General features: G+C 41.2%; 1 protein-coding gene across 1 annotated transcript; it reads right to left on the bottom strand.

Annotated features, from left to right (window-relative positions):
- Positions 1 to 222: 222 nt before the first annotated feature.
- LOC129783048 (uncharacterized) lies at positions 223 to 4985 on the bottom strand. Its single transcript, XM_055792710.1, is given in 1 exon segment — positions 223 to 4985. A coding segment is annotated over 1 exon segment (4758 nt). The 3' UTR covers positions 223 to 227.
- Between the last annotated feature and the right edge of the window lie 8187 nt (positions 4986 to 13172).

Consider the following 13172-nt stretch of genomic DNA (forward strand, 5'->3'; position numbering starts at 1 on the left):
AAAACCACAAATGGTTTAAACCCACTATTGATCATTTTAAGAATCTAAACGTTCCTCATATATACATATAAAATCTGTTTTGATCAAAAATATCTTTGTTTGAGTTGGGGCTTACTGATAACAAGTTGGGCAAGACTGGCCACTGGCTCAGTCCCAGACTCTTTTGTTCTATATTGTTTGTTGTGGTGCCCTTCCCATATGGTGCATCCGCAACCGCTCAGGTTCACTTACTTGCCACCCACATTGTTCCCATTTGTCCGAGTAAATTTGAGTTTCAGTTCTTTTTTATCTGGGGTTACTTTCCACGAAGTTGCAGGGGCTTTCTTAATCCGGGTATGGTGAATCCAAGAATTCTGTCCCTCAACCTTGATTGCAGTGTAGGTGGTGAGTAGGACTTGAAAAGGTCCGGTCCACTGTGGTTCCAGGGTTTTATCTGCAAAACACTTAACGTATACATAGTCTCCTGGTTGTATATCGTGAACAGGTCCATCCAGACCCCTACTGCGTGTTCCCATCACATGCTTCTCAATTCTTATTAATTGTTTGTTTAGTGCCACCATATAGGAAGTCACTGTTCCTTCACCAGTCTGTGAGGACATCCCCTTTTGTACCCCATAGGGTCGTCCATATAAAATTTCAAATGGGCTAAGCCCCTCTTTTGCTCTCGGTCTAGTTCGAATTCGTGTAAGAGCTAATGGCAAAGACTGGGGCCAAGTTAGATTTGTTTCTTGGCCTAACTTGACAATCTGTTGTTTGATTAGATGATTCATCTTTTCCACCTGGCCACTCGATTGTGGTCGGTATGGGGTATGTAATTGCCAATCTATTCCTAGATGGTGGCTGATCTGTTGCACTATTCTGGACACAAAATGTGGTCCTCTATCCGAGGACATTACCGCTGGGACTCCAAACCTAGGTATTATCTCTTGGAGTAGTATTTTGGTCACTTCCCGGGCTTTAGCAGTTCTGCACGGGAAGGCTTCTGGCCAACCTGAAAAGGTATCTGTTAGTACCAATAAATATCGATACCCCCCTTTTCTAGGAAGTTCTGAGAAATCGATCTGCCAGTGTTGCCCAGGAACATTTCCTCTCCCAATTTTTCCCAACTTTGGCCCCTTGGTAATCTTAGGATTAGTCTGGAGACAAAGATCACATTGTTGGGTTACTTGTCTAATAGTAGTATACAAATTTCGTGCTATTATGTTTTTAGTGAGATCCTTATATAGAGCTTCTGCCCCCCAGTGCCTTTTTCTATGTTCTTCCCTGACTGCTGACCATACCATGTAGGAAGGAATCACTATTCTCCCATGTGAGATTATAGCCCACCCTTCCTCATTATATGATCCCTTTAGGTCAGAAATCAGTTTGCGATCTTCTTTCGTATAGTCTGGTTTACCTTCTAGAGATATTTGTCCATCGGGTATTAGCGCACCCTCTACCTTGATTGCTTTTCTGGCTGCCTGTTTTGCTTCCCTGTCCGCCAGTTCATTTCCTCTTTCCAATTCTGTGCTCACTTTCTGGTGTGCCTTAATGTGCATAATTGCCACCCTTTCAGGAAGCTGGACCGCATTTAGGAGTTTCAAAATTTCTTCCGCATGTTTGATGATTTTTCCTTGGGAGTTTAACAGTCCCCTTTCTTTCCATATTGCTCCATGAGCATGTACCACTCCAAAGGCATATTTAGAATCAGTCCAAATATTTATAGGTTTTCCCCGAGCTCTCTCCAGAGCTCGAGTAAGGGCTATGATTTCAGCCTTCTGTGCCGAAGTGTCAGCCGGTAGCGGCCCCGATTCTATCACTTCTTCAGAGGTTGTAACAGCATATCCGGAATGTCGCTTTCCATTCAGCATATAGCTGCTCCCATCCGTAAACCAATGTTCAGCTCCATTAATAGGAACATCCTTGAGATCTGTCCGACTAGAATAAGTGGCTTCGATTGTTTCTAGACAGTCATGATCGACTGATTCTCCAATATTCCCATTAAGAAATGAGGCCGGATTGACGATGTTTGTAGTCACGATCTCAACATCATCTTGTTCCACCATTATGGCCTGGTATTTTAGGAATCTCTGTGGGGAGAGCCAATGCCCCCCTTTTGTTTCAAGGACTGCAGACACTGTGTGGGATACTAAGACAGTCATTTTCTGGCCCAGGGTAAACTTCCGGGCCTCTTGGATGTTTAGGATGACGGCTGCTACTGCTCTCAGGCAACCAGGCCATCCTTTTGCAGTGGCATCCAGCTGTTTAGAGAAGTATGCCACTGCCCGTCTGTATGGTCCCAAATCTTGTGCCAGTATTCCTAATGCCATTCCCTGTTTCTCATGGGAAAATAGGAAAAATGGCTTACTCACATCAGGAAGTCCTAGTGCTGGTGCCGACATCAAGGCTTTCTTCAGTTCATGGAAAGCTCTGTCTGATTCAGCATCCCACTGAAGATCCTTCTGATTAGCTGCTATCAGGGAATATAATGGTTTAACAAGCAAGCCATAATTACATATCCAAAGCCGGCACCATCCTGTCATTCCCAGAAATGTCTGCAGTTCCTTTACAGTTCGTGGTCGGGGGGCTTGGCATATGGCTTCTTTTCGGGCCTTCCCCAGGACCCGTTGTCCGGCACTGATCTCGTACCCTAGGTATGTGACCTGTTGTAACACCACCTGTGCCTTCTTAGAAACTCGATATCCTTGTAGTCCCAGAAAGTTCAGCAGACTCACAGTCCAAATAATACAAGATTCTTCGGTTCTGGTTGCAATAAGAAGATCGTCTACATATTGTAACACTTTCCCTTCTTCTGACGGTGGTTCCCATAACTCCAAATCCTTTGCTAATTGGTTTCCAAAAATTGTGGGGCTATTTTTAAACCCCTGTGGCAACACCGTCCATGTGAGCTGGGTCTTTCGACCGCTACTGGGATTTTCCCATTCAAAAGCAAAAATTCTTTGGCTGGCTTCATGGAGAGGGAGGCAAAAGAAGGCATCTTTTAAGTCTAAAACTGTGAACCAAGCTAGGTCAGGTGTCAGGGTGGTTAGTAAGGTATAGGGGTTAGCTACTACAGGATACAGATCCTCTGTTATTTTGTTAATGGCCCTTAAATCTTGAACTATCCTATAAGACCCATCAGGTTTTTTAACTGGGAGGATAGGTGTGTTAAATTCTGACTCACATTCTTTTAGTAGTTTTAGTTCTATGAATCGCTCTATGTTTGGACGAATTCCTTCCCTATCTTCCCTTTTCAGTGGGTATTGTTTAATTCTTACCGCACTCTGTCCTTCCTTCAATTTTACTATTACAGGTGATGCATTCTTGGCGCGTCCCGGTATGTCAATTGCCCATACTCCGGGATATACCTGATCAATAATTCTGGTATCAATTTCCCTTTTTATAGGAGTATTGGCCAGAGATAGGCTCATAACCTGTATGTATTGATGATTATTTACCTCCAGAGTAACTTCCCCTTTTTTAAATTTGATTGTTGCCTCCAATTGTTCTAATAAGTCCCTACCAAGAAGGGCCTTTGGGGAATTTGGCATAAATAGGAATTTATGGATCCCCATCTGTTTTCCCAACTTATATTTTAAAGGTTTACAAAAATAAGCCTTTTCAGTTTGGCCAGTTGCACCTTTTACTGAAACATAATCATTTCCCAAAGGCATTAAAGCCTGGTTCAAAACCGAATAGGTGGCTCCTGTGTCTACTAAAAATTCCACCTCCTCCTGTTCTTCTCCTAATTTTAATTTTATTAATGGGTCGGCTAGTCAATTTTCTTCTTCCATGTGAGCTATTGTTTTCCCTTGATTATTGTGCCATTTAGTGTTTTCTTGATGTCTGCGTTCAGGGCATTCGTTTTTCCAGTGTCCTGTCCTTTTGCATATTGCACACTGATTCCTACCCAGGGGTGTCAGCCCACGCCTTGATTTAACTTTAGATTTTTGATTCTCATTTTCTCTTACTACTGCTAATATTTTCTTTTGGTCCTGCTTGTAACCTTCTTCTCGATTACTAAATATTCTCCATGCTTCCTCTACTAATTTTTCCAAGTCTCTATTTTCAGGAGGTCTCAATTTTTGCAACTTGCGCCTAATATCCCCTTGTGATTGTCCTAAAAAGAGGGATATTAGTTGCTGTGCGCCTACCTCTGAATTTGGGTCCAGAGACGTGTGCCGGCGCATCGCATCTCTTATTCTGTCTAAGAATTCTGAAGGTGTTTCAGAAGGACCCTGTCTGACCTCATATAACGCTGCCCAATTTATTGTTCTAGGAATTGCTTTCTCCATTCCTCTGAATATCCATTCCTGGTATGCCTGTAATCTTCCCATTTCAGCGGCTCGGTTTGGGTCCCATTCCGGGTCCAACAAAGGAAACCATTCTCTATAATTATCTCCCTTTATATTATAATGTTCCTTTGCGAGATCCCCCGCTGTTTTTATGACTAATTGTTTTTCAGTTTCAGTCAAACAATCTAATAATAATTGTATATCACTCCAGTCAGGATTGTGCTGTTTTATTAGAAATTTAAAATTCTCTGCCGTCTTTATCGGATCATTACGGTATTCTCGGGCAGCCTCTTTCCATTCTCTCAGATCAGTGCCCGTGAACAGAACTTTTATTTTCATTGTTCCTCCGTCCGGATTTATGGCTTCTCGGAGGGGTGCCTGTAAAATAGACTTCTGTCTGGTGCGTGAAGACACCGGACTATTTGGAGCCGTAATGGAAGTTTTTGTGTTTCCTTGTGTGGCACCGGGTGTTTGGCTTTCTTTATAAATAACTTGTGGAATTTCTTCCTCTTGTTCGCCTGGGGGTGGACTGGGAGCCCCGGCCGAACCTTGTCTCTCCACTCTATAAGGTGGATTAAATAAATCATTTAATTCGGGCTCTTGTTCTCCATTTAATTTGATACACCTTTGTCCAATACTACATGCTGAGCAACATCTTTTCAGCTTTCCTTTACGCTCCGTCCTGTCCTCTCTTTCTTGTGCTAGTACCATAGGATCCCAAGGGGGTACTAAGCCGCAGTCCTTTTGCCACTCAGGTTTGTCCCGGAGGACGAAGAACATGTCTGCATATGATACTTCGTCCCATTTTCCCTCTGTCCTCAGAAACAACATTAATTGCAAGAGAGTGTTATAATCTAACGTTCCTCCCTCCTGAGGCCATTTCGCATCACTCTCCAATTTATACAAAGGCCACCACTGATTACAATATTTAACCAATTTCCTTCTATTTTCGGTACCACCATGTCCTACAATATCGCTCCAATGTTTTAATATACAACCCAAGGGTGATTTTTCACAGGGCTTACTCCTTCCATTTCCCATTTTGCAATTTTAATTACTTTGTTTTTCTCCGGCCGCCTTAGCCACCCAAGGTCGGAAACGCGGATAGAGCTTCTTACTCGTTTTGCACTCAAACGCCTGTCTCAAGCACTCTTGCACTCACACTTAGTCAAAATAATTAAGCTATACACGGAAAATCAAATGCGCATCTCAATCACACCATTCACACTCTCCGGGCAGCCCGCAGTCACACAAGCAGTATGTTATACGGTACCGTGCACTTATGTACAAACTTTTAAGAACACTAACAGTTCACAAAGTATGCATTTCAATGAACAATTGCCAAAAAGCAAACAACAAACAAAAACCAATTTTTCCTGGTCTTAAGCAGAGTGTTAAGTTTTCCGCTATTTGCCATGAATTACCAGAATGTTAATATTTTTCAACATACATTTCATAACTCCGAGTTTTGAACATATAACAAGACAACACATAGAACAAACAAGACACAGAGCGCTATTTCAGTTGTTACATTCCAGGAATTCCCCAATTCTTAAGACAACCTAAAGGAAGTTTTTAGCTTCCTCTTTTTCCTACGCAAAAGTTTCCCTTTTACTTTTGCTGTGAGGTCCCTCTTGTTCCTGTGAGATTCCGCCTTATTCCGTCCCGCCCCCCGCTTTCTGTCACGAAGCCTCCGGGCTTTTAGGAATGGCAGTAACCTCGGGTTTGCTCGATCTGCCCTCAAGACCGCTAGCGGCCACCCCTTGGTCAGCAAACCCCCTCCCAAGGTACCTTTCCTCCGGGGGACTACGCTGCGCGCCGGACGTCTCCGTGCGTCTCACCAGCTGCCCCGTTACTAAACATACCGTTTTATCCGTGGATCCAGGGGTTTCTCTTCTGCTCCCGGGGGAACAGCTGAGAAGAGGAGGCTCCTCCGAGGAAATCTCCCGGGGCGCGCCTAGGAGCGTCCGCTCCGCAGCTGGTCCCTCAGCCGAGCAGAAATCCTCCTGCCTGGCTCGCCAAACTGACGTGCGGAGTTAGACTCTATAAGTCGAAAGTTATAAAGTAGGTATGTTTATTGCGCGCAGATGCACGGGGGATCGCTCCTCCACAAGCGTGCATACCCGAAGTGACGAACCATCTCACATTTATACAATGAACAAATGAATATTCAATTAACGCCTATACATATTTGTTACCTAAACCCCGCTTCGTATGTTAATTAGCTTATCAGTCCGTTTCCTGGAATGTGGTGGTCTTGCAGGTTTGTAGGTGATTCATGTTCTTGTGACCATCTGATCTTCTTCAGGTGATTCATGTCCTTGTGACCACCCAATCTTCTCCAGCAAGGAGACTTAGCACTCCCTCCCTCTAGATAGCATTTGAATGTCTCTCATCTTTTCTCATTCTCTTTTAAATAGCCCCTTTGTTAGAGGAGGAGGGACAGGCGTCTCCTCAAAACTGTAGTTGTCACCGCACCCATGACTAGTCACCATACCCACATTCCTTAAGCAGACACATACAATCACAATCCATGTCCATTATCCCCATTTCACACTATTTCTCCATATCAGTTGAGATGAGATTTATTAGAACATCTAGATGTTTAAAGAAGGAGAAATGAAACTAAAAGTTAAAAATGATCAAGTAATTGAAATATTGAGCTTATCTTTAATTCAACAGAAAAGAGGAAAAGAGGACCTCCCTGAAGGAAAAGGAACTTTTAACCAGGGGTATCTGAAAATAAAAGGTGAAAAATGCTTTACCTGTTACAGTAAAAATGATAAGGGGGAGGGTTGCCCCGTTCAGATAAAAACAATATCCCTTGGTCAGCAAGGCTCTGGGGATATTGGCAGAAAAACTGAAATAAAATACACTCTGTAGTAGTTCTACTAATGTAAATCTGTGTGACTTGTTATGGGATGCGCAGATGAAACTCTGCATTGACAACAAAGTACAAGGAGTAAGGTTGGTCAGGTGCCTCCTACCATAGTCAAGGGCAAGACTGGGTTGGCCTCTGTGTTTGCCACCAAGAAGAATCTTGAGCTCCGCTGTTGGCTGCAACCCAGTAGGCGTTGAGCAGTGGGAACATATTGCCATGCCAGACCTTGATGTGAGGAATGGCCCCCTCTGTTATAAGAGGGTCATCCAGGAAGGAAGAACATAAGATGGCCCATTGAGGCACTGATTTGGAAATTGGAAACCGCCTGGCCGACCATGAGGCCAGACGAGTAACAGAGGAGGTAGGAAAGGAGGAATTCTCCTTAATACCAGACGATAAAATCCAAACTGTAAGTACAGATCAGGAGCCAAACTATTCTAAAGAAAACTTAAGGGTAATTCAGGACATGAATGATAAAATAAAAATAAATAAGTGGACTTATTTAAGGGATGGTCGTATAGTGGTACCATCCAATTTAATATGGACCACAGCCCTATTATTAATAAGACGCATTGGGGAGCTGATACTCTATATAAAAAGTCTAAATCAGAAATTGATAGGGCGAAACTTGTATACTGTAATAAAACAGGTGACTCAGCAATGTGAAATGTGTTTACGCAATAATCCCAATACAGCAAATAAAATAAAACTAGGGAACATTAGTAAAGGAAACTATACAGGACAACAGTGGCAAGCTGATTTTCCGAACTCCCAAGAAAAGGGGAGTACCAATATTTATTAGTTATGTCTGATATGTTTTCAGGTTGGCCAAAAACCTTTCCTTGTCGAACAAATAAAGCAAGTGATGTAACAAAGGGATTGTTAAATGAAATTATCCCCCGCTTTGGGGTTCCGGCAACAATCTCTTCCAATAGAGACTCACACTTTTGTGCCAAAATAGTACAACAAGTGAGTACGGTATTGGGAATAGATTGGCAATTACATACTCCTTATTACTTCAATGTTCTGTTTGGTGCTGTCGAAGTATGATAGAGACCATAATGATCAGAAAGCATAATGATCAGAGAGCATAATGATAGTTTTTAGAACAGGGGGGATTGAATAATGAGCTACGTCAATGAGTGATGAATGGTATACTACTTTTTTAGAAAATGATATATAATTATCCAAAGTTGGGAGGTGTTCAAGGACCCTTATTGTCAACATGATGAATACACCAAGACCCTTAGTGTCAGCACCACGGATCTACTAGACACAAGGTCCTTGGATTTGTTATCTTTATAAGGGCCATCTGGTCCTAAGTTTCTGCTGTGTCTATAACGCTACCTAAACAAGGAATTCGAATCATGCTCATTAGTCTATCGAGGAACAGAGTCTGCGCAGAAACAAGAAGGTAAAAAAGGTTCACTGGAGGAAGACTCCTGATCTTCATCCTGAAGACCCCCAGACGACCACTCCTCAAGGACATTGCGCAGGAGCGAAATATGTAAATGAATTCCCGGAATTGTAATGAATATGTAAATGATTTCCTGATGGAAACCATAATTGGTGGGATACTCTCTTTGGCTGGTCACCTTCTGCAACAGGATTTCTTAATGCTGTGGTACACCCCATTGTGATTTTATTGATCAGTTTAGGAATTTCCCTAATACTAACCATTATGTTATATTTGTGGGTTTGGAGAATGTTATAAAGGGTAACGCTTATGTATGATGCTTTATATCATTTGGGAAGACTGCTCAAGTAAAAGAATTTACTTAGTTTGATAGAAAAGGGGGGATTGATATGGAGAAATAGTGTGAAATGGGGACAATGGACATTGATCGTGATTGTATATGTCTGCTCAAGGAATGTGGGTATGGTGACTAGTCATGGGTGTGGTGTCTGGTCACATAGGCACACAGCCTTGAGGAGATGACTACAGTTTTGAGGAGACTCCTACCCTTCTTCCTCTAACAAAAAGAATGAGAAAAGGATGAGAGACATTCCAATGGTATCTAGAGGGAGGGAGTGCTAAGTCTTCTTGCTGGAGAAGATCAGATGGTCACAAGGACATGAATCACCTACAAACCTGCAAGACCACCACATTCCAGGCAAAGGTCTGATAAGCTAATTAACATACGAAGCGGGGTTTAGGTAACGAATATGTATAGGCATTAATTGAATATTCATTTGTTTTATTGTATAAATGTGAGATGGTTCCTCACTTCAGGCATGCATGCTTGTGGAGGAGCGATCCCCCGTGCATCTGCGCGCAATAAACATACCTACTTTATAACTTTCGAGTTATAGAGTCTAATTCCGTATGTCACTCCATGGTAGAGCTTTTTCTGTACTGAACGTAAATCTGCTTTGTATTGATATACTGAAAAAAACCTAAAACTTTGCTGCAGACAGAAACTGCATAGATAACAGAAACATTAACACCCAAGAAAGAAGGAAGGGCAGGAGCTTAGCACTTAGCACTTGGAGAAGGGACAGATAGTACCAGTGTAGATGAGCTCAACAAGAATTCAAATAAGGAGCCTTCTGATGAGGACATGCTAACTTCTAAAAGAAAACAAACTAGGGTAAAATAATTGTGGTTGTAATAGATCAGGGACCTCCTGCTCAAATGGCCCCACCCCAAATAAGGTGGATCCCCTGCTCAGGAATCATGCTGATATAGATTAAAACCAGCCCAGTGGGCATATATTAGCTTGGCATGTTTAGAGTGGACAATAAGAAAGGTCTAATTGTTAGCTAGCAGATGTTTTAAGATAACAGGAACTAAACCCAAAGACTGCTAATGTGTGCAAAGATAAACAAGAACTTCAAGTAACTGCCCAAGAAGATGAAAAGTGCATATTGAAAAGGCGCCAGAGGGGGGAGATTCTGAATGTTCGAAAACCTTATGTATATGCATGACTTTGTATAATAAATATCTGGCTGCTTGTTCAAACGGTGTAAAAGTTAGGAATTGATCCCCCTTGCACCCGGCACTGCAATAAACATACCTGCTTTATAACTCTCCTTGAGTTGTAGAGTTCGATTCCACACGTCAGTATCCCTCAAATTTTCATGCATGAGTTTACAATCCATTTCATAATTTGATTGTGTGGGGTTTCCAAGGTACTACTGAAGTGCTACTTTTCTGCTTTTTGTATTTGGGACCTCTAAGAGCATTGCACAGAGGCTGAGATAGCGGGGGCCAAGTAGATGCACTTTCATAAATAAAAGCAATCCTGTGGATATTTTTGAGTAGTTGAATGTAAAAAACCCCACAGTGTCTTTTATAATATGGGAAAACAATTTAATATATTTCTGTTGATTGAAGACAGAAGAAATTCTTATATGAGGTTATACATGTTTTGTTTGCATTAGTGGAGATTGCGCTATGCAATAAGAAACATACTACAGAATATAAAACTTCCCTTAGCAAAAGCATATATGATTTACAGATTAAATCCTGAAATCATTTGTATAACAAATTTAAACAGTCTGAGTTCATAACATGAATCTGAAAAGTTATCTGACTTTTTCAAATATACCAGTAGATAGATCCTCCTCCTCCCACAGAGATCTTTTGATATATGCAAAAGTAGTTCTCCTGGCCCACCTACTGCTTCAATGTAAATTCAGTCTGTGGCTTTTTTAGACATTGGTCTTAACTGATTAAGCTGTGCTTATGGTCTGTCTCCACCAAAAAAGGATTAGAGAAAAGATTAGTGCCTGGAAGTGAGGGAAACTCTTCCTGAGACACTTTCTGTTTTATCTGCTTAATCAGTAATTGGTTGAAGTATGACTGGATGGAAATAAGCAGCCAACTTCCTGCATCCATGAGGGTGGCAGCCGCAGCTGAGACACGGAGCATTTGCTTTCCAGGCACAGGAGTATTCATCTCCCTTGGAATAGCGTACTTTAATGAAGTTGATTATGTAGCATTTTGTTTCCAGTTTTCCCAGTTATCCACATCTGTGCTTGTGTGTAGAGAAAGGAGGAGAAGGGGCATTCTATAAAAAAATCTCACTGTGATTGTATTTAATATTGAGTCATGGAAGATGTGGGAAAACCACTTGGAGGGGGTAAATTATAGAAAATTGGGACCTAATAGAAGTTGTAATATTATAACAACCTTTTTAGGGAAAAATACAGTTGCCACTTTCAGATGGTTGGCTTGCATGGAATCTACTCCACCATGGTTCCCTAGACAACACAACCTGCTATCCTAGGGGAGCAGTGGAGGGTGGAGTGGAAACACTGCAGCCAGGCTCTGCTGTACTCCCTGAAGGATTGGGAATTTAATGGTACCATACAGCCGATAAGCTGCATAGAGGCTGCCAAATGGAAAATATATGAGATGTCCATTGCTGGGCCAACAACTGTGGCTAAACTATTCTCCTTAGATGAACCTTGCTCATTATAATCTTGTTATAATACTAACACACACCTCCATCCCAAAGTTACCTACCTCCAAGGCACAACCACCCCTCACCGAGCATGTGCTTTCTATTTCATATCAACTATGTCTTTAAATTAAAAGCAAGAGAAGTTTACACCAATCAATAATGAAAGAATACATGGCTAGAGTCACTCAAGCTCCACCTGAGAGTAAAGAAAAGTATAAAAAGTGAATGAATGAGGGGGGAAGTTAGGGAAGGCTCCATCGTAACTTCTGGGATCAGTCAACAGGCTGAACCTGTCTTCTCTCCCATAGGACTGCCTATTGGGTAAGAACTTTGTCTTATGCGTGCTAAATAACTAATCCATACTAGCTGTTATTAGTGATTAATATTTTGATTGTATATAATTTGGTTGTATATTATTTCAAGCTCGTTTTTGCAGACAGTCCCTATCACTGGCAATCATGAATCTTAGCTTGTCACGATTTTATAATAAAGAGTGTTATTCCATAAACTGTTAGTGTGAGTTCTTTGTGGGCACTAGCAGTTGCCAGCAGCAGGTTACACATTTAAAAAAAGTGGGAAGTCCCACTGAGGGGTCCCCCTGATGCTGTTGACGTGTTTCCCTGAACAAGGCAGTTGAATTGCCCTCTGATCCAGCTGGACTGTTCAGTGAAGGGTCCCTGTAACTGGACACTGACAGACTGGTGTAGGCACAAGGGTCTCAGCTTTCTTGGGGCACTGATACACAGAATAAACACCCGGGGTTGGGAAAATCATCCTCCCCCCCCTTTTTTTTTTACATGACAGAAATGTTGTGAAAAAAGGAAAAAATACAATACCAGATAATGGCAATCAATATCTGGCTTATAGCAGCACAAAGTTTTATTTGTTTTACACAAAGATATGAACAATCTATTCAGCACATTTACTATTTGGATAGGACAGTACTGTATGCATGTTCAGTAACAAAAAGTTAGACACTTTTTCAGGGAAGAAATGTTACTTAATTTTTTTAATACAAGGTTATCGTCTCTAAATTTCAAGCAAAAAATACACTAGGAGTTTGATTAGTCACAAATTATTTCTTAATCATGTTTGTCAGATATTATGTACTGCATGGAATATTTTATATATTTTTATCTGGAATATATTAGCAAGATAGCTGAAAACAGCCTTTTCAATATTATTCAGCGTGGCAGAATTTCTTTTTCTGCAATTTTATCAAACTGTGCCATGAAGAGAAACTTCCTTTACAAATGGAATTGAAAGACTTAATGAAACTTCTTGTATAAAAAAAGAAATCTCCCTTGATTTAGTGGAAAAACAGATGTAAAATTCCACTTGGGATTAGACAACTGCTGTTATCTGGTTAGTGTTTTAGCAGAGGCTCTTTTGAGTAAAAGGTAAACTAGTAACATTCTTTAAAAAAGTTACATGAAGAAAAATGATCTCTTATTCCAGCTGCCTTCCCAAAAGTAGTTTCAGGTTAAATTAATATTCATAATCTCAGGTCCTCATGCGTATATATGGTACATAAGTCTTTTTATAGAAATGACAAGATTATATATAGATTTTAAATAGAAAAAGACAAACATTAATATGGAGAATGAA

The sequence above is a fragment of the Falco peregrinus genome, chromosome W, assembly GCF_023634155.1.
Source record: "Falco peregrinus isolate bFalPer1 chromosome W, bFalPer1.pri, whole genome shotgun sequence".
In the NCBI taxonomy this organism is placed as follows: Eukaryota; Metazoa; Chordata; class Aves; order Falconiformes; family Falconidae; genus Falco; species Falco peregrinus.